Source organism: Acanthaster planci, linkage group LG11 (assembly GCF_054643075.1).
Source record: "Acanthaster planci isolate LZ-2023a linkage group LG11, COTS_SCS, whole genome shotgun sequence".
In the NCBI taxonomy this organism is placed as follows: Eukaryota; Metazoa; Echinodermata; class Asteroidea; order Valvatida; family Acanthasteridae; genus Acanthaster; species Acanthaster planci.
Window position 1 is genome coordinate 5959771 of NC_141787.1, and position 20899 is coordinate 5980669.

Here is a 20899-nt window from a genome sequence, read left to right on the forward strand (position 1 = left end):
AATAATGGTGGATAGGTTTTACCTTCCTGAAGTCTGGAAAATCCTGCCAAAAACCTCCTGGGGGATTTTGAAGGACCTTGTAGGGTTAGGGTTAGCCTTCTTGCGTATCTTTACAGTGTACTTCATTAATATGGCTTTTATCTGACTTGATTTATCTGCAGACCCAACTTGTGAAATTCTTCCTTACGACCCTCAACAACTGGATAATACAAGATCCTATTTGGGAAGGTATGTCAAGATGAGTCTCCTTGAAGAAAAAATACTTTAAAGAATTTTCTAAGAGTCTTTTATCGAGAATTTTGGAAGCGAGAGAACTTTTCAGAGTTAGGTCCAACTTCATGTAGAAGGCAAAGCTCATGTGATATGGCAGTTATTTATCTTTTTTTTACATTTTCCATCTTAAGGCACTCTGCCTTGAAAGTCACATGAAGTTTGAACAGGGCCGAGTTTTGCATTTACACAATAATGTGAAGAGTTCATGTCATACAACTGTTGAACATTGAGCCCATCTGGTATTCCATTAGCGCATGTCCCAAATGAAGAGCGTCAGCGATCATTCAGGAGCAGCAATACGCTTGCAGGAGGTCTGCCTGCCAAACGTGGCTGTACACTGACTCACACACATGCGGTGTTCTCCAACGATGTTGCCTTTTTGGTGTACCGAATTGGCTCATTGAAGCAGAATGCAGATATAAACGATGATAGTGTTGATCTTGATAACATATTATCAAATTGGGCCGTGGAAAAATGAGGCCTAAATATGCACAAAATCTAATGTCAAGAGGGTTTATTTGGAATATGAATGTTCCTATTGCATCAGCCGCCAGCGATGCACAGATGAACGATGCAGAGGTAGCAACAGAACGGGCCATCATGAGCCGCATCTACAAGCTGGCTGTCTACCCCAACGACGAGGCGGACGTTGCCAGGGACAGGTAGGCAGACTAGAGCCGCATTCTCTCATCTCGTCGTCCAGGGCTAGGTCTTTGCCCATAGTGAAATGCACGACGGAAAACACTGCCATAGGTCTTAGAAGCCTGTTCTAGACATGGCCTGACAGAGCCCAATGACAGTGGAGTCTGTAGACCTCTCGGCAGCATTTTGAAGGATGGCGCGGGCTGTGCGTGAACTCAGTTTTTGGATTGTGAAAGCGTTAGTGTTTTGCGCCTTGCAGTGTGACGCAGGTAATGTACTTGGGTTTCTTAAACAGGGATCCAAGATTTTCTAAAAAGATGAATGTATAATCTTTAAGTTCCAAATCTAAACGATTGCATTTGTGACCCACTCTGTGAAAATGGGTCTTAAGTTGCCAGAGCCACTTTGGAGTAAAAAGTCCTTTAGAATAATTTTGCACAGTGCAAATCAGTAGGATCCCACGGCATTTTTCACCATGGAGTATCCACTGTCATCAGGATGCCAAACTGAGTGATACATCAAAACAAAAAACTCAATTTGCTCTTTCCAATACAAATGAAAACTCAAAAAGTGGCTCTGGTGACTTATGACTCATTTTCACAGAGTGGGTCACATTTGTTAGTGGGAGAGCAAAGGCCAGGAGATAATTAATTTCATTTACAAAAAAGAAAATTCCCCGTTCCTTTTCATGAATGTTGCATTTGAATATTCAAATTCAGAAAATAATATTCAAATATTTGATATATTGGACTATTCAGATATTCAGCACAGCCCTACTTTGGCGGGTTTATCTAGCCCACATTCAGATTCTCCCAAAACTTAATTTTTAGAAGGGCAAACTTTACAAAATACGTGTGGCATTGTTCCACTGGTTTTGGTTGTTGGAGTTGTTGGATTTTTTTAAAGTAAAAACAGGATGGCTTGATTTGTGTAAAATTTACATTCTTTTCTGGTTCATCTGGAGCTGTCCATTAATTGTGTTTATAAATTAATTTGGACTTGTAAACCTATTACTGTGGGTTTTTTTCAGAGAACTGTTATCAATAGAGTGATTAACTAAAACTGAAGATCGTGTTCTGTTATTTTTATCCCGGTGAAATTTTTTTCTTTCATTGCTATTCATATTTAAGGGTTCTGCAGGCTCACATCTTCAGGCTGTCCAGAGTGATCACTGTCAATCACAAGGCCCTACAAATCCCGGAGAAATACGGGAGGGAGGCCCCCTGGCCTGCCGCCCAGGCTGAGATACTCAACATTAATGTCTACAAGGTGCGCACGATTACGCTTCAGTGCATATTCAGTAAACACGAACCAGTAAACAGTAATTGTATTGTGAGGTAGCATAGTTTCCACGTGCAGATATCTATCACTGTTGACCTTCAGAGGGCAGCATCTTCATTATCTCTGCTGATGAGGCTCAGGAGATACTCTACAGACGACCCCAGGTTTTCAAGGAGTTTACAGCATGATTTAGGCACAGATGATTTTTTTTTACTCAAGTGCAGATCTTGTGCTCATTTTTTTCAGTTCTGTGAAAATGAGTCAGTGTGCATTACATGTACAAATTGAAAGGCAGAGTGGAAATCAGTGAGTGGTAATACAGGCAGGTATCTTTCAGCCGCAACTGAAATCACAAGTCTGGCACCCAGTCAGTTTTGGATTTTGAATGCTAAGGAGTTGGAAGATATGCTTTAGTTACAGTCCATTTGAGCATCTTTCAACGTTCTGGAGACCTACTTTGGGAATTAATGAGTTGTGATTGACTTTTGATTAAAGAGATTTTGAGATGGTGTGGGATGACTCTAGTTTTAATATCACAGAAGTTACCTTCTAAAGAAATTAGGAGTGCGCGTAGCCTTAGTGTGTGATTAGGAGTTTCATAATGCATGGTGCATGTTGACAAATATAGGCCATGAACTATTCCGGGTATGTATAGTGTACATCAACCAATCAGAAACGTGCATTGTGCTAGGTCTTATCGCTTTGTGTAGGGTTTGCAAATTTCTGATTCCTGTTTGCTGATCTCGTTTCCAGACACCCAAAGACAAGCTAGGCTGCATCTACCGCTGTTGTAAGATCATCATGAACCTCCTCAGCCTAGCCAATGAAAACTCGGCCGTCGGCGCCGACGATTTCTCGCCAGTGCTCATGTATGTCCTGATCAAGGCCAACCCACCTAGTCTCCTGTCCACTGTCCAGTATGTCAACAGCTTCTACTTTGAAGGGGAGCAGTCCAGGGAGAACGGGGACGGGGAGGAGCAGTACTGGTGGATGCAGTTCTGTGCAGCCATCGAGTACATCAAGACGCTGGACGACAGGAAATAAAAGAGCGGTACGCGCTCTCGCTTTCCTGTGACCCAACCTTTAAATACTCTCAAGTTGGGTCACACCTTGAGGGATGACATACCGCGCTTCCGCTTCTACCACTTCCAATCCCTTCCAGTTTTGGATGAATTAGAATGTTCTATAAAAGTTTGACACTGGGGAGGCATCATTTGAGGGAGGGATGGGCAAAGGTTGATCCTAGGACCAAAGTTTAGTTTTTTGGGGGGCCCCTAAAATTCTGTAAATATTTTTAGTTAACGCTTTGCGGCCTTTCTGAGGGTGAGGCTGCATTTTGGTGCTTTTTACATGCATTGGATGAAAGGGAAAGAATTCCCCCCCCCAACTACATGTATTTGGCTTTGTTTTGTGGAGGGGTCTATGGCCGTCCTGTTGGCCTCGGTGGATTTGACCTTGGGGTTGGGAAGCCTGCGTCAGTCTCCTCACTGTTGGGAAAATGGAGCTGATGTGAGGAGTGCCACCAGGTGTTGTTAGTATTCGCCTTCTTTGGACATGTTAGCCCCATTGTTTTGCTAGTTACCTCCCCACACCCCTATGCCACTCTCTTGAGGCATTTAAGGGTAAGTCGCCCAAGGTCACATCCAACATCACACGTGGCACAGTGGGAAGAACGCAGGTGTGTCTGGGATGTGTTCCCTGTAGTCCAAGTGTTATTACAGTAGTGTTTCATAGGTCAGGGGAATTCTGTGTTGCCTGGCTAGGCCTCCCGACAGCTTCATCAGTTTCAAATCTTTACTCCAGTGTTAGGCAGCACAGCTCTCCAGTAACATAAGAAAAGGTTCCATAATTTCAGCTGGTTCTGATCAAAACTTAGGTTTTTAACATTTGCCAATAGTATCTTCACTTTTGTTGGGATTGGATTCAGTAGAGTGTTGCTGTTTGTTTGATTGTGATAAACATTGATTTAGCATACATGTAGCTTTGTTGTTATATTTTATATCATTGCATATATCTTTTAATTTCTATCAAAGAATGTCTATAGAGTGGGATTGTATGTACATTTGTATTTTATTCCTAGGTTCAAGTTTCAGAATATTGATTTTCGTGATTCGTTTATTGTCTGTTGTATCTTTCTTGGACAACTTGCATTTTTCATTTATTCGTTGCAAGTCCTTTTGCAGGGGTAAAAGCAGGCTTTGTGAGGTTTAAGTTAGGATGTTGGTACCATACGGTATACATGTCGATTTTTCCCCTGGGTCAAATTTAAGGGGAAAATACCAAAGTCTCCCCTATACGTCTCTGTGCTTAGCTTTCAAAGATGGTATTTCATGTACATTCAGAACATTGTAGCACACAATTTGTCACGCATTACATGCACACCTCTTTACATATGTAAAAAAAATCCTATCTGGTTATATCTTGTCTACCATGTATGAATGTGCTTGTTTCTTTCTGAATTATTGTGATTAAGTCAAATTCTTTGGATGAGTGTCAGAGTAGATACGAAAGCATAGATTGTACTCGTAGGCGTGCATATACCTGCCAAGCTGTCGTACTCCTTCCTGAGGTCAGGCATCGCCATATAATAGATTAGAATTATAAATGAACCGAGTGTTCATCTAAATACCTTTTAATGTATTGTGTGGTGATGCCTGACCTCAGGAAGGAGTATGACAGGTTGGCAGGTCAGCATGCATACCACAAAATGTTTGTATATGTAGTATGGACTTGTATTAGGGGCTTTCCACAAAGTACAGGTGTAAAAATGTTGCTTTTTAGATCGTCCCATATATCATCCCATATTGCCCTTTGATTTTTCAGAACCGTGGCAACGGTAATGGTGCTATCCAAATAGTTCGGGTGAAAGATATCACGCTGTGTTTGTTGTCAAAGCTTGCCCCAGGAGGTACCAGCGGAAGTTGGAGAAAGTGCATTCAATTCATGCCACTTTGTTGAGCTAGTCTTCTCCAAGACATTGGATTTTTTTCATACTCTCCAAATTTTTTGTCAGGATAATCGTGATTCCGGGATTTTTCAAACAACCTCCTAGAAAAGCTGGGAAATCCTGGCTTCCATGCAATGGAACCTTTGCTGCCGTGGGGCCCTGAAACCCTCTGGTAATTGTTGTCATGGATAATTGTTTCATTTTCCTCCAGTCTCAGCCCTGCTGAATGGGTTGACACAATGTCAAAAGCCCCTCTCCCTATACATCCATACATACTTTATGGAAAACTCCTTTTTTTAGTAATTGGCGTGCTTCACAATTCTTTTGAAATAGTGAACAGGGAATGGCATGCCCATTTCAGATAATGAAGTAAGTACCTCTAGTTTAATTCAGTTCTGTGCCAAGTGCTGCAGCCAGTATTAAAACTGTATATATAGCAACCATGCTCATGTCTGTTTGTGCTGATGGATTGATATCTGGGGGAAATGAAAGCTTTGGTATATGTAATTTAGAAAATGACTGTACATAGTGTGTTGTAAACTTGTCACTGATAAATGTATATGATCATGTGTCAGGGATTGGAGACTCGTAAGGTTTGGTGTGATTTTGACAGCAAAGACCAGATTGTGTATAAATGTACTGTACATGCCTTCACAGGGCAGAGTTTAAGCTGAAAGTCACGTAAGTTTGAATTATGATTGTGGGCTTGAAAATATGTGGTGCGATAATGTTGACTCCAAAAGTGCAGATCAGTGACTACCAAACCGTACACTTACAGTGCTCGACAGTTGTTAAATTTGCCTTTTTGAAAGGATGAACCAACAAAACTGACTGGAGCAGGATTTGAGCCTACAACTCCTGTCCATCACACCAGCACTGTGCTGTCTGAGCTGTCTAGTTAATTATTCAGACTTGGCGCCTGCATGGCTTTGGCAAATGGTGACACCCTATTGGCATGATTGGTGTTGTTGCGCAGGTGTACCACCTGGCCACGAGCATTGTACCAGCATGGCAATGACTTCCAATTCATATATTTTTACACACACCAGAATTCAGTGGATGCACAACATTGTTGTATACAGTGGGATTTAGCAGTCAACACAAGTGGAAGGTTACACTGTGTCATAGAGGATTTGCATGGCTCTCATCTTGCAAGCCTCTGCTTTTGTGCCACAGGGTGTGCACGAAGGAGGCTTCCCAGTGGAACAAAAGAACTGCCCTGCAAGATGGCTGCCACGCAAAGCCTCTGTAGTGCATAGGCCAGTGTATGTCCCATCCTGGAGGAATAAGAACTCTCCACAATCTCATCCACTGCTGCAGTGCTGCAGAATCCACTCCGACGCTGTAGTCACACATAGTGGGGATCTTATTTTCAGTGTTGTTGCAGTTCAGTGCATTTGGCAGTTTGCTGCAAAATGCAACCAGCTGGCCTGGAACAGGGTGAATGCACAGTGCCAAGGCTGAAGTTTAATCAGTGAACTGTGCAGTGTAAAAAAATCCACTGTTGGGAGTCTGGTTTGCTGCAGCAGAGCCATTGGGACTGTCAGAGTGTGAGTGAGAGAGAGAAAGCCCATAGGGGTCATGATTATAGTAATTATATTTCATGTCAAAAGATATGTCATGTAATAGCTCTTAGGTATGCAATATGTCATGTCCATTATATACCATGTCATATTATATGGCATCTTGGCCCATGAGATGCAAATTATGACTGCTTCATGTGCAGTTGCTTGGCCTCTGCATTTGCATCATGAAAAGATGTGGCAGTTGATGTTGAAAATGTTCATGTCGATTAAACTGCAAATATTGCATTTGATTGGTGTCTACAGCCTGTAGCTTAGCCTTGCAAGTGTTGTCTTCAGATAGGTTTGTAAAAAGTTTGAATCAGCAGTCACATCGTTAGCACTGTAGTTTCAGAGTGTGACATGAACCAAATGTATAAAGTGATCATTTTAAGTTGAGCTTTCTCATGGAAATGTGTACAAAAGGTTTATTGGATTGGCCAAAGCTGATGTACGTGTAGAAGTCTAAAGCAGATTGATGTTCCTGTAATTTCTTGCAATTCATAATTTGGCAGATAGACACGAACAGAGACCAGTTGTGTACTGTGGATGTTTTATTAGCCATTGTAACAATTTTCAAAAGATTTTTTCTAGGAGGTTTTGGACAACATTTGTTTTGTCGTGAGTTATATGAATTACAATTGATTTTTTTTTCATTTCTCTCTAGGGTTCCGGGGTCAGACTGTACACGGACGTACTGAAGAGTTGCATTTGAGTAAATGAGACTTTCCCGGGTAACTGAGTCCATCTTGGAATGTTCCACAATCGACTTACACTGAAGCCAAGATATTCACAATGCATCCGAACTGACACTCATTCTCAGACTGTTGTGAACAAAGCGTTGTCCAGATAATGACGGCTGATTTCCGGGTTGTTGCTGCTGCATTGTGTGTTGAGAGGGGAGGGGGTATGGACCATAACCTGACAGCTGTAATGACCACGGAGTGAAATTTAGTAAATTAGGTACAGACTTGGATTAGCATTCATAGCCAGTGGATTACTTCATTAGATCCAACACTGATTTTTTTAATATTATGTCAGATGTATTTTATTGGTTGTTTTGATTGAATATGGCTGCAGTCATTCATTTGATATCAGAGAGAGTAATTTTTAAAACGTCAAATAAATATCAAAGAATGTTACCTAAGTTTGCGTTTGGTGATAAAAAAATTATCCACGAAGTGTGGAGTCGTGTACCGATTGTTCAGGAATTTCTCTTCGAATTGGCCTTGCATTTATTAATCACCGTGAAATAAAAGCGCACCCCATTGCTGTGTTACAGGTTGGCAACTGGTAACTTACATTGACAAGATATACAGTAGCCTTTTCTCCCCTAATGCACATTATTGCACGTAATAGGTTGGATTTTAAGTCCATTTATTTTTAAAATCGTTACTGGCTGTCGTCCCATAAAAGTCCTTTGGTTTGTGTTGATTCATTTTCTATTTGTATGTTTTAATAATTTTATTAAGGGAATAAATGTATTGGATCGGTCTTTAACAGTTAAGACTGGGCAAAGAACATTTATTCCCATTTATTAATACATTAGGCCTATGTTTCAGTTAGAAAGTCGGAACAAGTTTTAAAAATTTGTTCGACAGTATTACTTAATTTCTGTTCAACACGCCTCTATCGATTTTCCGCGAGCCGGTGCTTTGTAATTTTTGTAAGACTGGCCACGTCTCGGGCTCTCGACCATTACGAACAGCTGAACCATCTTGGGTATAATATACAATCTAGCAAAATTTTCCCTGCCTTTTTTTTTTGGCAGGAGGTGGTTCAATCGTCTCAAGGAAGTGAGGGCGCATTATGATCTGCACTGTCCACGGCCGTGGTTCCGATGAGCGGCTTCCACGTACCGTACGGGCCCGCGCTCAACAAGCAGAGCGGTTATCGAACTTCAGTCGCTACGTCATCACAGCGAGTATTCCCAAGATTAGCTTCAACAATATTATACATGTACCACACCTACAAGGCCAAGGCCAACGATGTTTGTATTGTTTGTTGGCCTGCGCTTACGGTTCCAAAGCATAATCATTTTGCCAGTTGAACTACCTTGAATGTAATTAAAGCGTACATATGATATGTGTAATTGATGGGATAAAATAATGCGAGCTTCATGTTTTTCCTGCACGGGGATTTCGCAATTTGCCAAACAGTCTTTAATAACTTCAATGACGTCCACATGTTTTCACTAGTAGTATGCGTCGAATTCGGCTGCCAGATTTGAAAGGACGACGCTATTTTCACGATCGTACGTCGCCGTGCTTAAGGTAATACGGTGGCCGATGTGGGACACATAAGCAACTCTGTACATTGAACTGCAAGACAAAACATAAGAACTGAAAGATAGAAATGAAAGCAGGGTTGGATCCGTTGGGATCGAAAGCCCCTGCTCTGAGACGAAAGGTAATAATTGTTGGACAATAATAAACAGTTATTAAAATAAATTTAAAAACGCGCTCAACAGTACCATTGCAAGCAATGTGTGCCATGTAATGTTTCATCGTCCTTGCCGCTTGTCCGTAAATGTGATATTTAGAAAAAACACTCCGGCCTACCCCATGGAAAAATTCCTGTATCCACCCCTGGAATGATAAAATAAAGTGGCCAAACTCAAATTAGTAAAATGAAGTAAAGGGATTAGGCCAATGCAAAAATATGTCAATGAAATGTTCCACAGGTGTACAGGTGTTCCAGTGTCGTAATTTTGTTCTGGAGACTGGGTGCAGGGATGGAGGATGACGTAAATAACATTTTTAAAAATGCCTAACGGGGCGCTGTTCAAGATACGTCTTTTACATTTTTAATTGGTATACTTGACACCCACCCTACCTTACATCAAATAGCTTATTGAAAACCATTTTTTTCTTCATTTTTTCAATTTTTTTTTCTGTGCTAACGAATACATGTTGATTGTTAGGAAGTTCGAAATCGAAAATAAGGAAATCAGCAAAAACGTCCAGTCGAATCAGCTTTGCTAATTGAATGACGATTGTGCGTCACGGAAAAGAACGAGGATGTCCTAAATTGAACAAGAAAAACTTCTAAGAGGAATCCAAATAACTGAAATCAAAATTGAGTACCTGAAATATAAATTTGAGCAACAGTAAAAACTTGAGTGGAAAAAACGGTTGTAATTCCAACGCATGAAAACTTAATTGGCTGCTCTTTTGCCGAAACTGACCTGGAAAACCTATACAGAGAACACAAGCTTACCAAACTTGATTTGGAAAAGTTCAATAATAAAGGAACAGGAACAATAATCAATCAACCAAAACCAATTAATCCAATGAGTCATTTTCGTTATTATCAAAATAGTATTTTTTCCGGTGGATTAAACATAAAAAACCACCTGGAGTGGACGCAAGCATCCGAAACATGGGAGGGCGTACTCATGTTAGTGTGGAAAGCAACCCAGAACTATTTACGCTATGCTTCAACCTCGCCCTTAGTGCGAGTGATTTTTGCCTCTGCTAAAATAGAGCAAATGATGCCTGCGGCACCTCAACAGGAACCAACCAATTCACCCATTTTACACATTTGAGGAGCTTTGCTTTGAACGCATCACCCGCACATTTGTACGAGTATTCTTGGTTTGGGAGTCCGACGGGGTCCCGCTTCGCGACTTCAAGCCAAGTTTCTCCCTCCAGAGGTCCCGGATGCGGTGGTTGCAGCCAAAAAAGAAAAAGATCAAAACCCCCTGCAGAGAGTTGAGGATGACGAAGAGGTACCAGAGGACCTCATGGTTGATGCGGTTGGCAAGGCAACCGAAGATCCACGTGAACCCCATGACGCCAGAAATCTAAATGTTCAGAAAGAGTAAATGCTGATTAGCACGATTTTCTAAACTTTCCAATTTGCTTCATTTACCTTTTCTACATGTAAACTTAGAGTCTTGTGCACTTTCAGAGGCAGGTGCACTTGGCACGTGCTGGGTTTTAAAAAAAGCCTCTTTCATTGAGATGCAATGGGGCATTTCCCCGGGAAAGTTAGATATTTTTCTTTTGTGGTAGTGAATTCATGTGCTGTTAAGGGTGGAACTGGCGTATCAAGAACCTGTGGTCAGTGACTGTGCATTTAATCTTCTTTTTATGTATGGCCTGTAGTTTATTCGGCGCCCTGAAGGAGCGAAAGTTAATAATTATGCAGTCCGCAATTCCACATCGTGTCCTTGCCCTGATGGCACCAACATCCACTACAACAAATAGTCTTCTCGAGTCCACATTTCACTTCTTCGACAAGGTTATGCACCTTGATTAATGCCTGAGTGTAAATTGTGAAATTGTAAACACGGGTTTGTGTATAATCCATGCTAATTCCAGGTGTTGCAGCGGTGAAGAGTAATTACAACGTGTCATATTTATTAATGGCGGAGCAATATGTAAAAACCGTTAGTTCAGACACGGACCGTCGCGTTAGCGCTGTTCTAGAACTTTCTAACGTGTGTGTCCCTTTTTCGCTGCTGGATTTCAGCAACGCCCAGGTGAGGAAGTTTGCTCCTATATTCTCGATTTTAACTTTCTTCGGTTAAGTGCCCCTCTTGACTTACACCATCGGGACCATTAATCACCTTAGAACATGTTAGTTGACCCTACACTTGTGGCTAGTCAGGTTAAAGTTTGTTTAGGAAGTGTTTTCATGACCATAACATAGTGTTTTTACACAGTACATCGCTGTTGGGTGTTACGATTGTGTACAGCACACTTTGAGCACATTCGTTTACATGTACAGTATTAAAGGTGTACTTGATTATGTATGGTGGGACTTCTGTGTGACCTGCGAACGCGTCATTCAATTCACTGTAATGCCTGGATGTCGCGTGGGCCCATCACTATACATGAACTTGACATCGGTGGGGGTATGGCTGGGATTATTCTTCCATGATTCCTACCGTAATTTATAAGTTGGGGAGTAGATCTCCTAGGGTTCATGCAGTGTACATTCCCATACGTACATTCCCGATTTCGTACAGAGTTATCGTTTATTATGTGTCAATAATATTTATTTAGGGATATTTTGGGAACTCCAAACATTTTGAGCCAGCCAGCCTACCGGCAGTGGCCCTGCCTGATTTCAGGATCTTCTACCACACTAGGCTATTGCCTAAGTGTACATTTTATATTCAAACAGTATTTTGCAAAAATGAATAACTTTATTTTACAACCTCGTGTTATTTGACATACTTTTCAACTTTTAGTGTACGTACATGTAATTATTTTACACGCAAGGATTTCTGTCATGTCATTTGAGCGATGTTGCTAATTAAGTTTCCGAATATGTAAGTTCCAAAAACACTGGCAATCAATAATATAAATATATGTACTCACCCAGCGTATCAACCACAATCCTTTATATTACAGTCCAGAGTACACTTAAGAGGTGATTTCATTAACATGAAATCGAAGTAGGCTTTGACTGCATTTCAGTTTCAGTATTAATTTTAGTTTGCACTGCATGGGCTGAGCATTTCGGTTAATCTGTCACGCTTATGCATGCGCAGTTAACCATGAATTCTAAGATGCAGATCAATGCTAGTAATTTACTGGACCCCAGCCTTTTTACAATTTGGAAACTTTATAAAAAGCCTCTACTTCTTGCCACGTGTTAAATTATAGCGAGAATCCGCATAAATCACTCCATTTCTTATTATATTTTTAGAACACTGCTGGCCCACTGCCCGGCTAACAATATGACAGCAAAACAATGTCTGGTATAAGTAGTAAGGGGAAATGCTTGTCAGCTTGTTTGGAATACGTGTGCGTTCAAATACATTACATGTATAGACATTGTGGGGACTGAAAACTTTATGGGGACAAATTTTCGTACCCACAACTTGGCCTCGACCTTCTTAAAGAAATGTCCCCTTAACGCGGCGAAGGCCCACCCATACACACCTACATCTTTTGTAAACGCCAACAATTGAGGACCTTTTTATTATAACTTCAAGCACGCTTACTTGCTTTAAAACCAAAATCATGACAAAAAATGAAATTCTATATACATGTATATCTCACTAGCCGTTGTAAGGCCTATTTTTTCGTGAATTTCAAATTAGGTGCAACACAAACGATAGCTAATCAATTGTGCCGCTCTATCCCGTAATAATGACGACTTGAGGATATGTTTATTGTGTAGGGAAACTGTGTAGGCCTACGGGAATTCCATATTATTCTCAGGAGAGCGGATAATATGAGTGCAAAGGCACAAGATTTGTGCTGCCAACTGTGAGGAATTTGATACATCAATGAAAAAGGATTAACTTACTTTGAGATAGATCCCAAATTCTCTGATCTTCTCTTTGGCCTTGGATTGACCAGTATGAACCAGAGCAGCTGCCACCAGCGATGCATGCACACTACGCACCGTCCAGGCGAACATGATGATGTTAGCCACCAGGCAGCATGCGATTGGAGCAACAAAGGCTACAACAATGGCATACTTTCCAGACAGCCAGCAGGAGTCCTCCCCAGGACCCATACCATATCGGAAATCAAGCTCTTCACCGCCGGCGAAGTGGACAGCGAGACACACCGCAACAATAAAAAGAGGGACGCCCCATCCGTACGCACTGTACACTAAAAAGCTGCACATGCCGGGGCGGCTGGCCTGCTTGGATGAGAAGGTCCTCACAAGGTCAAAAGCGAGGACATTGGACCAGGTGAAGGTGGACAGCCACAGGAGATGCATCACTGGGGCCACGGTGACGCAGAAAGCTTTGGGTTCCGTTTTTCCGGAAAATATGAGAGTCATCAACTGAGCCACTGTCATTGCAGCACTCAGGCTCATGATGGCACGACCTGGAACATTCCTTAGGACGGGGAAAGCACAATAAGTGATGAACGTTGCAAAGAGGGCTGCTGTCGATACGCTGTAAGCCACGCTACTCAACTTTTCTAGTGGGTCTTCCTTTACGAAAACAATGTCACAGATAAGGATCCGATCGTCAGGCAAATACACGACATTGTCTTTGAAGAACACTTTTCTCTTGTATTCTACCGCTGGTGCACCTCCCATGGTCACCAACCTCGTCGATTGAGCCATAGGAGTTCGGCACTCCTCGTTGACGTAAGGCTCACCGCACACTTCTATACCGGTGTCTTTAGCAGAAGTAGGCATATTCGAAAACTTCGGTTGATAACGGTAAAAGCGACTGAAAGAAACCAGTTTTGCCTCAATTAGAAGCCCCCCACCGACATAAACGACCTGGATTCCACTGAAATTAAAGGCTTTCAAGATCTCGGCTTTGGTCGTGTACAAAGATTCTTTACAGGGCTCGAAGGGACCATCGATCAACCCGCAGGTTTCGACAAAGTCCGCTCTGCGGATACCGCACCTCACGACCCATTCCCTTGCACTGCCTGCCTCGTTTGATGCACTACCATCGAGCAAGGCCTCGAAGTCAGTAACATTACCAAGATACGGCGTTGTAACTCCTGATGCATTCCCTTCCAAGCCAGAAATCTCTCTTCCTTCGATGGCAGCTAAATAAAACGGCCAGGTTGACTGCACATTTTGCTGGCTGAGCGTAAGAAGGTAACACATCATCAGTCCTGATGGTTTGGGCTGTGTTGTCTTCTGATCCGTCTCAGGAGGGTCTGTGGTGGATGATTGGACGAGTAACGCATACTGCTTGTCGAAGCAATAAACATCTCCCAGTAACACGAAGTCAGTAGATTTCTGTGGAGTGAAAATATAAAGTTGTCTGCCAAGGTAATCACGGATATTATCATTTAGAACGATGGGATCCTCACAAGCGTTTAATTCCAGTAAACAGCGGCTGTAGTCCAAGGCAAAAAGATCCAACCCGTTACAGTATGCACAGTGTGGATTCTTATAAACCAACCCATCTGGTGCAACGACGGGAGCTGAATACGCGCGACAACCAGACCTGATCGTCGCACTGACGTTAAGAGCACTACAGTTGTCAATCCCAACATCATAGCTTGTATAGATAGAGTCAAGCCCTTCTTCATGTGCGTCGTATTCGGTAATGATAAAGTGATAGGAAGAGCTATATTCCTGTCCTGCAAGCTCTGTCGTAATGATTACGGAGTCGTTGTGAAAACACAACACGCAGTACGTATCATGAACAAACGTTGCGTCGCTATATGCAACCTGCACCAATCTGGAGTCATTCTGACACGGTTCAGTCTCGTCCTTATCCAACCACTCCGTAGGACATCCGCGTGTGGTCACTGCACGTTTGTCCTCAACCATGACACAAGACAAAAGTTCACGTGACGACACAACCAGCCAGAGTTCTCTCGGAAAAGTTGATTGATCCGAAGGACACAATATAAGGTAATCGTAGCAGCAGTCCTCACACTGCACACACAACGCATCGCAGCCACATTGCCTCTCACTCGCAGGGCTTCCGCAGCGTCCTTGGCAAGACTGTGATCGACAGGGGTACACTGTTAACCCATACATTGTGACACCTGAAAGAGATATACAGAAATTAGTTGAGTGTCATAAAAATTGCACTGAATAATCAACATAGATAGTTTTGTTTGTGCCGTTACTACGAGAGATCACAGAAGTTCGAGAATACGCAGAGTGTAAATCAGGTTATCACAAGCTATAGTCTCAAGTCTAGGCATACGACAAGAACCAGCACAAAAGTACCCCTGTGCCATGTTCTATTTCCTTTTGTTATGCTAACAATCCAGAAAAAAGAATGAGAGCCTAAAGGACGCTTAATTGGTGGCGGCAGACTAACCGGTCGCATTTGCCATTTCTGAGCATGTGCAGTAGTTGTGAGTATGTGTACTACTTTTGGAAAGGACCGGCTTGTGTGGTGCCACCAAACATTTCGAAGTTCCCCGTGGCGAGACAAGCTTGTATTTTTTTCTTGTGAAATCTGCAATTCTTAGTTCCACTGAAATGCACCCTATTTACTTTTGCCAGTAGTTTCGTCTAAAACCTAGTACATGCCTTTAATTACCTGTATCGCATTCCACGAAGACTACAAAAAAATCGTTGTCTTGACAAGCTTTCTGTCCATACAACCATCGCTGCCCATTGCCGTGCTTTTCTTTCACGTACGTGTATCTCAGCACAAGATCATTCCCGGTGCCATTGAAGTTAGACTGTGAGTACCGTATCTCCTTCCAGTGTTCGGCCCGGGGATAGCCAATGTCTCGGCAGGCTGGGTTGGCGAGATCCCTGAAGGAATTTGGCAGACATGCTTCGGGTCGGTGAACGCAGATAGTTCTCCAGTCGGAGCCATTGTAGCGGCCCTCAAGAAATCCAAGATGCCACGATCCACTCAAACCGACGCCCCGAGGATTGAGCCGAAATTCTGGTGTTGCACTAGGCGGTAGTATTTCATTCTCTGATGAAAAAAAAAAGGTTGTGCGGGATATAAATTACGCGTAAAGATATTCATGTGGTGCGGCCAATGCTATCGTGAATGTGTAAATTATGTGGGTTAATATAAGTGCTGCTCAGTGCACTCCAAATCGAGTTTGAGAGACTCCATATAAGTCGCAGAATCAGCCACTTTCAAAAGGTTTGAAGTTGGTCTCTGTATGTTTGTTGTCTAGGTGTATAAACCAGCGGGTTGGTATTCAAATCAAGCTGCGCTGCCAGCATGTGACTTATTTGATTTGAAAAACTGCCAGACAGCACGGGGAAAAGTACAACACGCCGAGCCCCAGTGATAAGGGCACAGTGGATACATCACCTTGTTTAAAAGAAGGGAAACTTTATGTCAATTATGTTTGTAATAATCGACAATGCTCGGTCTGTGCTTTGAGAAATTAACTCGTAAAGTGTCATTAACATCGCTGGCGTCTCACCCGTGGCGCAGACTACTCCAAATAGGATTGTGGACTGCCTTTCTTGGTTTTGGCACATCGTCAATGGGTTTTCATCGATACAATCGAAGAGGGCGCCCCTTTTGCCCGATGACGCCCAATCGCACGCCACAAGTGTACATATGAAGCTCCCAGTGCCATTGTCGGCCTTTTCCGGAGTTGATCCGACCGCAGATGGGTAGCCCAGGTGTCTGCAGACCAGGTCAGACGCTAGCTCGTGGTTTTTCACATTGTTGTATGCCAGGGAAACCCACTCGTCATCTCCAATCTGTAGCTCTACTTTTCCAGCATTCTCGTGCCTTCCGCCGACCAAGCGAACCTTACCTGCAAATCGAATTGGTTATGTTATCTAATACTTTCAGTAAGTCAAGATCTTTGTTAACAAGATGGTTAACATTTTGAATTGAAGAAATAATTTGGCCTCAGAAAATAGACAAACATGTTACCAGCCAGTTGAATATGACAAATTATATTGATTGTAAACATTCATACCTATACTTGATGGAATATTGGTAAAAAATTGTCTTACCAGTGAAGCACCTGATCCCAACATCATGAATATGATAGCAGCCATAATATTCTGGAATCCAAGGATCCAAACTGCATTCGTCCAGGGGTCTGAGGGTTGTTCCACAATCTATTTCCTGTAGCCATATTGGACCAGTGGTCCGCCCAAACTGCGCGGTGTTGCTGGCCCCAAACAAGGCGGGAAACCCGAGCTGACGGCAAAGTGCGCGTCCTGCACCATGCAGGAGGCCATGGTCATTGGTGGTGCAGTATGACCCCCACCACTTCTGGCCAGTTAGGCGGACCTCAACTCGCCCCTCGTTATGGTAACGTCCATCCACAATGCGAAGATTTGATGAAGAAAAATTTGCTGTCGAAAGAAGAGAAAGAGGATCTGAAGTTAAAAAATATTACCTTCATAGTGAAAGTATAACGGAAAACTGTGTAGGAGCCGAGCAATTAGAGGCAAGCAATCATGCATTCATTTAGGGACTCAGAACAAGGCCGAACCCACAATTATCCAATTATAATGCCCATAGGGATGTTCCATTCCTGTGTCACAACTCTGCCCTCAAGGCACTGATGTAATAAATGTGAACGCACATTAAAACAAGTAAACATTTTACGTTAGTGTTCAAAAACCAATATATCATATACCAAAATCAAAATCGTGAAAACGACAAGAAAACTCTGAAATTGTCATAGTCTATCTATCCAACTAGTCTGACTACATCTATAAAATGTTGAGAATGGCATTCGGCTCTCATCTCTACAACTTGAAGGTGTAAATATCCAAACTTCAACATACAAGATGGTTCTAATTAGACGTACGTACCTCGAGTCACGGCAACCACTTGAGCATATCGTACCACTACTGTTAGACCGAGAAGGCAGAGAAGAATAACGTTCATTGCGAAGGTGTACCGACTGCTTCACTCAGGAGTAATGCGAAGAATGTTCGAAATACCCTATCATTTCTGGTTTTGCATGAGTTGTTTGGAAATGAAATTTCCAAGCTTAGGTGTTTTATTTCAAGAGTAAGAAAAACAATCGCCAGAGTCTTGCCGCTCTGTTGGAGCAAGACTGATTGGGAATTCTATCCCGAGAGACTTCGAATTGGCAGCGCTGCATGAGGCTTAATAGTTAGAACAAAAGAGAAATGAAACCATTTTTTAAACGCATATTGCAATGTATATTCCCGTTCATTGAATAGAAATAAAAAGACCCCATTTGCTCTGCATTTCTGCAACATGCACAGCTTTTCATTATTATTAAAATGTTTAAGTGCTCCTGACATATACGATATTACAAGCATTTTTTTTGGCGATTCCACTTTGAATTTTCAACCCACTGGTTTTCTGCGTCAGACCGGAACCCCAGTGTACTACTCACTAGTCTAACTGATGTACAGTACATGTGTTGATTGCGCAAAATACAGAAATTGAAAATCACAATAAAGGCAACACAAAGGTGCAAGGATTGCCTTTATTCCCCTTTTCTCTGAAACGATACCAAATTTGAATTTTCTGTTGATGCGGTTTGTTATTTTGTTTGGTGTATTCGAGCTGACATACACATCGAATGCACATCATGGGTTGGAAAGATTTAAGTTAAAAAACGGGTTGAATCTGAATGGATTTAGATTTTATATGGTTATACCAAAATGTCAGCAAAGGGTTCAGGAGAAGCCAGAGGCATTTTCCCCATCCAATTTTTATTTCATTTGTGATGCTATTACAGTAGGCATAACATACAATGAAAAAGCATGAGGTATAAGGACAAGTGACTTCGACAGTAGCCTACACTACATGTACAGCAAACAAGATTACATTAAAAAGCAAGAGACGAATAGGCCACAAGAGTTACATACAGTGTTTGACAGAAACAGTATCCTAGAAATGGCAAAAGAAAAACATACACACACACTAAATCAATATTGAGTTTCCCTCGCCACCGGCGTGGAATTAGTGAACGATCACGCCGACATGTGGTGTTACACGGGGTGAATAGATTGTAATCATATGCCAGACTTTTCTTCTGATCAAATTTGTCCCAGGTTACATATAAAACGTCTGAGGACAGAGGTCTTACTTGAACGTGGAGGGAGTTTAGATAACCTCGTTTTCATCGAAGAGAAAAGGCAGTGTGTTAGTTGCTGCTACAAATCGTGGACTGAGCCTGGCCGCTTAAAATGGGACAAGTTCTGCAAACGACGGGTTTCAGTTCAGACAGTCCTCTGCCTATGGCACACTATTTGGCACTGTCTGCAGCACAAGCAGTGAAGTTACACGTACTGTTTAATTTGCTTTCAGTGTCCCTTGGAAATTAGTGTGCATGCACCCACTGCGTGGCCATGTCCCCAACATTCACCACTATTTCTTTCTGTTGTAAATTTGTATGCATACTCGAGGTGGTGAGGTGTTCGAGATCCAGAAAATATCGAGAGGGGTCTGTAATACACGTTTTGTAAGTGTAATTTCTGTGCAAAACTCGGTATTCATCTCCCCTCCAGTTTAGTCTAAGTGGTGATACCCGGTTTCTACAGAAGAAGGAGCAATTACAACGAAGTTCAGTGTCAACTGGACACAAAAATTCTGAACAAGGGCTGTTGTACTGAAGAGGTACCAGAGGACCTCATGGTAGATGCGGTTGGCAAGGCAACCGACGATCTACGAGAATCCCATGATGCCACAAATATAAGTGTTTAGAGAGAATTAAGAATAGATGTTGTCTTAATACAGAATTCAGTACTTGCAAACCTTTCTGACTTCGCATTAATGCAGTCTCGATAGCAGTTTGTAAGCACGCTTGATAACTGTCACGTTTTAAAACGAAGTATTAGCAAAATCTTATGAGATAGGAAAAGGTTTAAAAGATGCTAGTCCTACAGGTTTGCTAATCAAGACAACTAGCAACGTGGAGCAATTTCTAATGTGCATGTTAAGTATCTTAGATTTGATTGTCTTTTTAGTTTAAATTAAAACTTTGTTTTAAGAGGATATAAACGTTGAGTTGGGGAGTCAGCTTTTGCGTGTTGAAAGAGCAAATAAAAAAATGTGTGTTGCCACCTTTTACCGAAACAAAACAGAACAACTCGCACCGATGGCGTGTGTTGCGACTGGTTGGCATTTGGGCAGATTGAAAGCCGACATTTCTGTTACACTGCCTATACTGCCCTTCAACCCGGTCATCCTAGAGAACAACAGACGTCATAACCCAGGCGTAACGACCAAAAAAGTCCTTGATTTCACCATGCAGAATTCAATTAGTAGATCTTGTCACAGACATGAAATCGAAGTACAGGGTTCGACTCTCCGTTTCAGCTAACTGGGTTGAGAACGTTGAGGAATACTGCCGCACAATAAGGTGAACAGACGTCCTAAGCCAGGCGTAGCGACCAGAAATAGTCGTTGATATCACAGTGCAGAATTCAATTAATAGATGCTGTCATCTACATGAAATCGAAGTGTTAGCTTGCCACTCTTGACGTCACTGCGTATGACTTGAACACGTGTATGTCATCGTTACCCAGTGTGTAGTTAATAAACACTGCACCCTTTATAAACGTGTCATAAAAGTGTACACATTACAAACAGGTTTACGATTCATAGTGTTTAAAAACCTAACATATGCTGAACACCTCCGTGTTATTTTATCACAAATATAAGTGGCGTTTATTAACAAAATAGTGTGTTCAGCATATGAACGTGTCGTGTTTATTTATAAACGTGTCAAAATGTTTAAAAGGTGTATTTGCGTTTGATCTGCATTTAGAAGTTAAACGCTTGGGTTGTACAGTGTAGCATCTCCCCGAACCTGTGTGCTGTCTTCCCTGGAGAGTACTGCACCTGATAGGCAACACTCCG

The 20899-nt window shown here is 42.1% G+C and overlaps 2 protein-coding genes across 3 annotated transcripts in view; one reads left to right on the top strand and one right to left on the bottom strand.

Annotated features, from left to right (window-relative positions):
• gapvd1 (GTPase activating protein and VPS9 domains 1) overlaps positions 1-8212 on the top strand; it is a 39315-nt gene extending 31103 nt beyond the window's left edge. Inside the window, exons 17-21 of one of the 2 annotated variants that reach the window (XM_022254929.2) lie at positions 162-228; positions 821-935; positions 2046-2184; positions 2950-3247; positions 7373-8212. In XM_022254929.2, coding sequence (XP_022110621.2) covers positions 162-228; positions 821-935; positions 2046-2184; positions 2950-3240 — 612 coding nt within the window. In that variant the 3' untranslated portion in view covers positions 3241-3247; positions 7373-8212. Of the gene's footprint in view, positions 1-161; positions 229-820; positions 936-2045; positions 2185-2949 lie in introns of both variants that reach the window. The other variant, XM_022254927.2, reaches the window with a different exon arrangement.
• Positions 8213-9488: 1276 nt separating this feature from the next.
• On the bottom strand, positions 9489-20869 carry LOC110990098 (uncharacterized). The gene is made up of 6 exons (XM_022254930.2): positions 17869-20869; positions 17056-17403; positions 16509-16850; positions 15653-16042; positions 12973-15146; positions 9489-10510 (listed from the first exon to the last, which is right to left on the bottom strand). The coding sequence occupies exons 1-6, from the start codon at positions 17942-17944 to the stop codon at positions 10241-10243; spliced, it is 3600 nt and encodes a 1199-aa protein (XP_022110622.2). The 5' UTR covers positions 17945-20869; the 3' UTR covers positions 9489-10240.
• Positions 20870-20899: the final 30 nt, after the last annotated feature.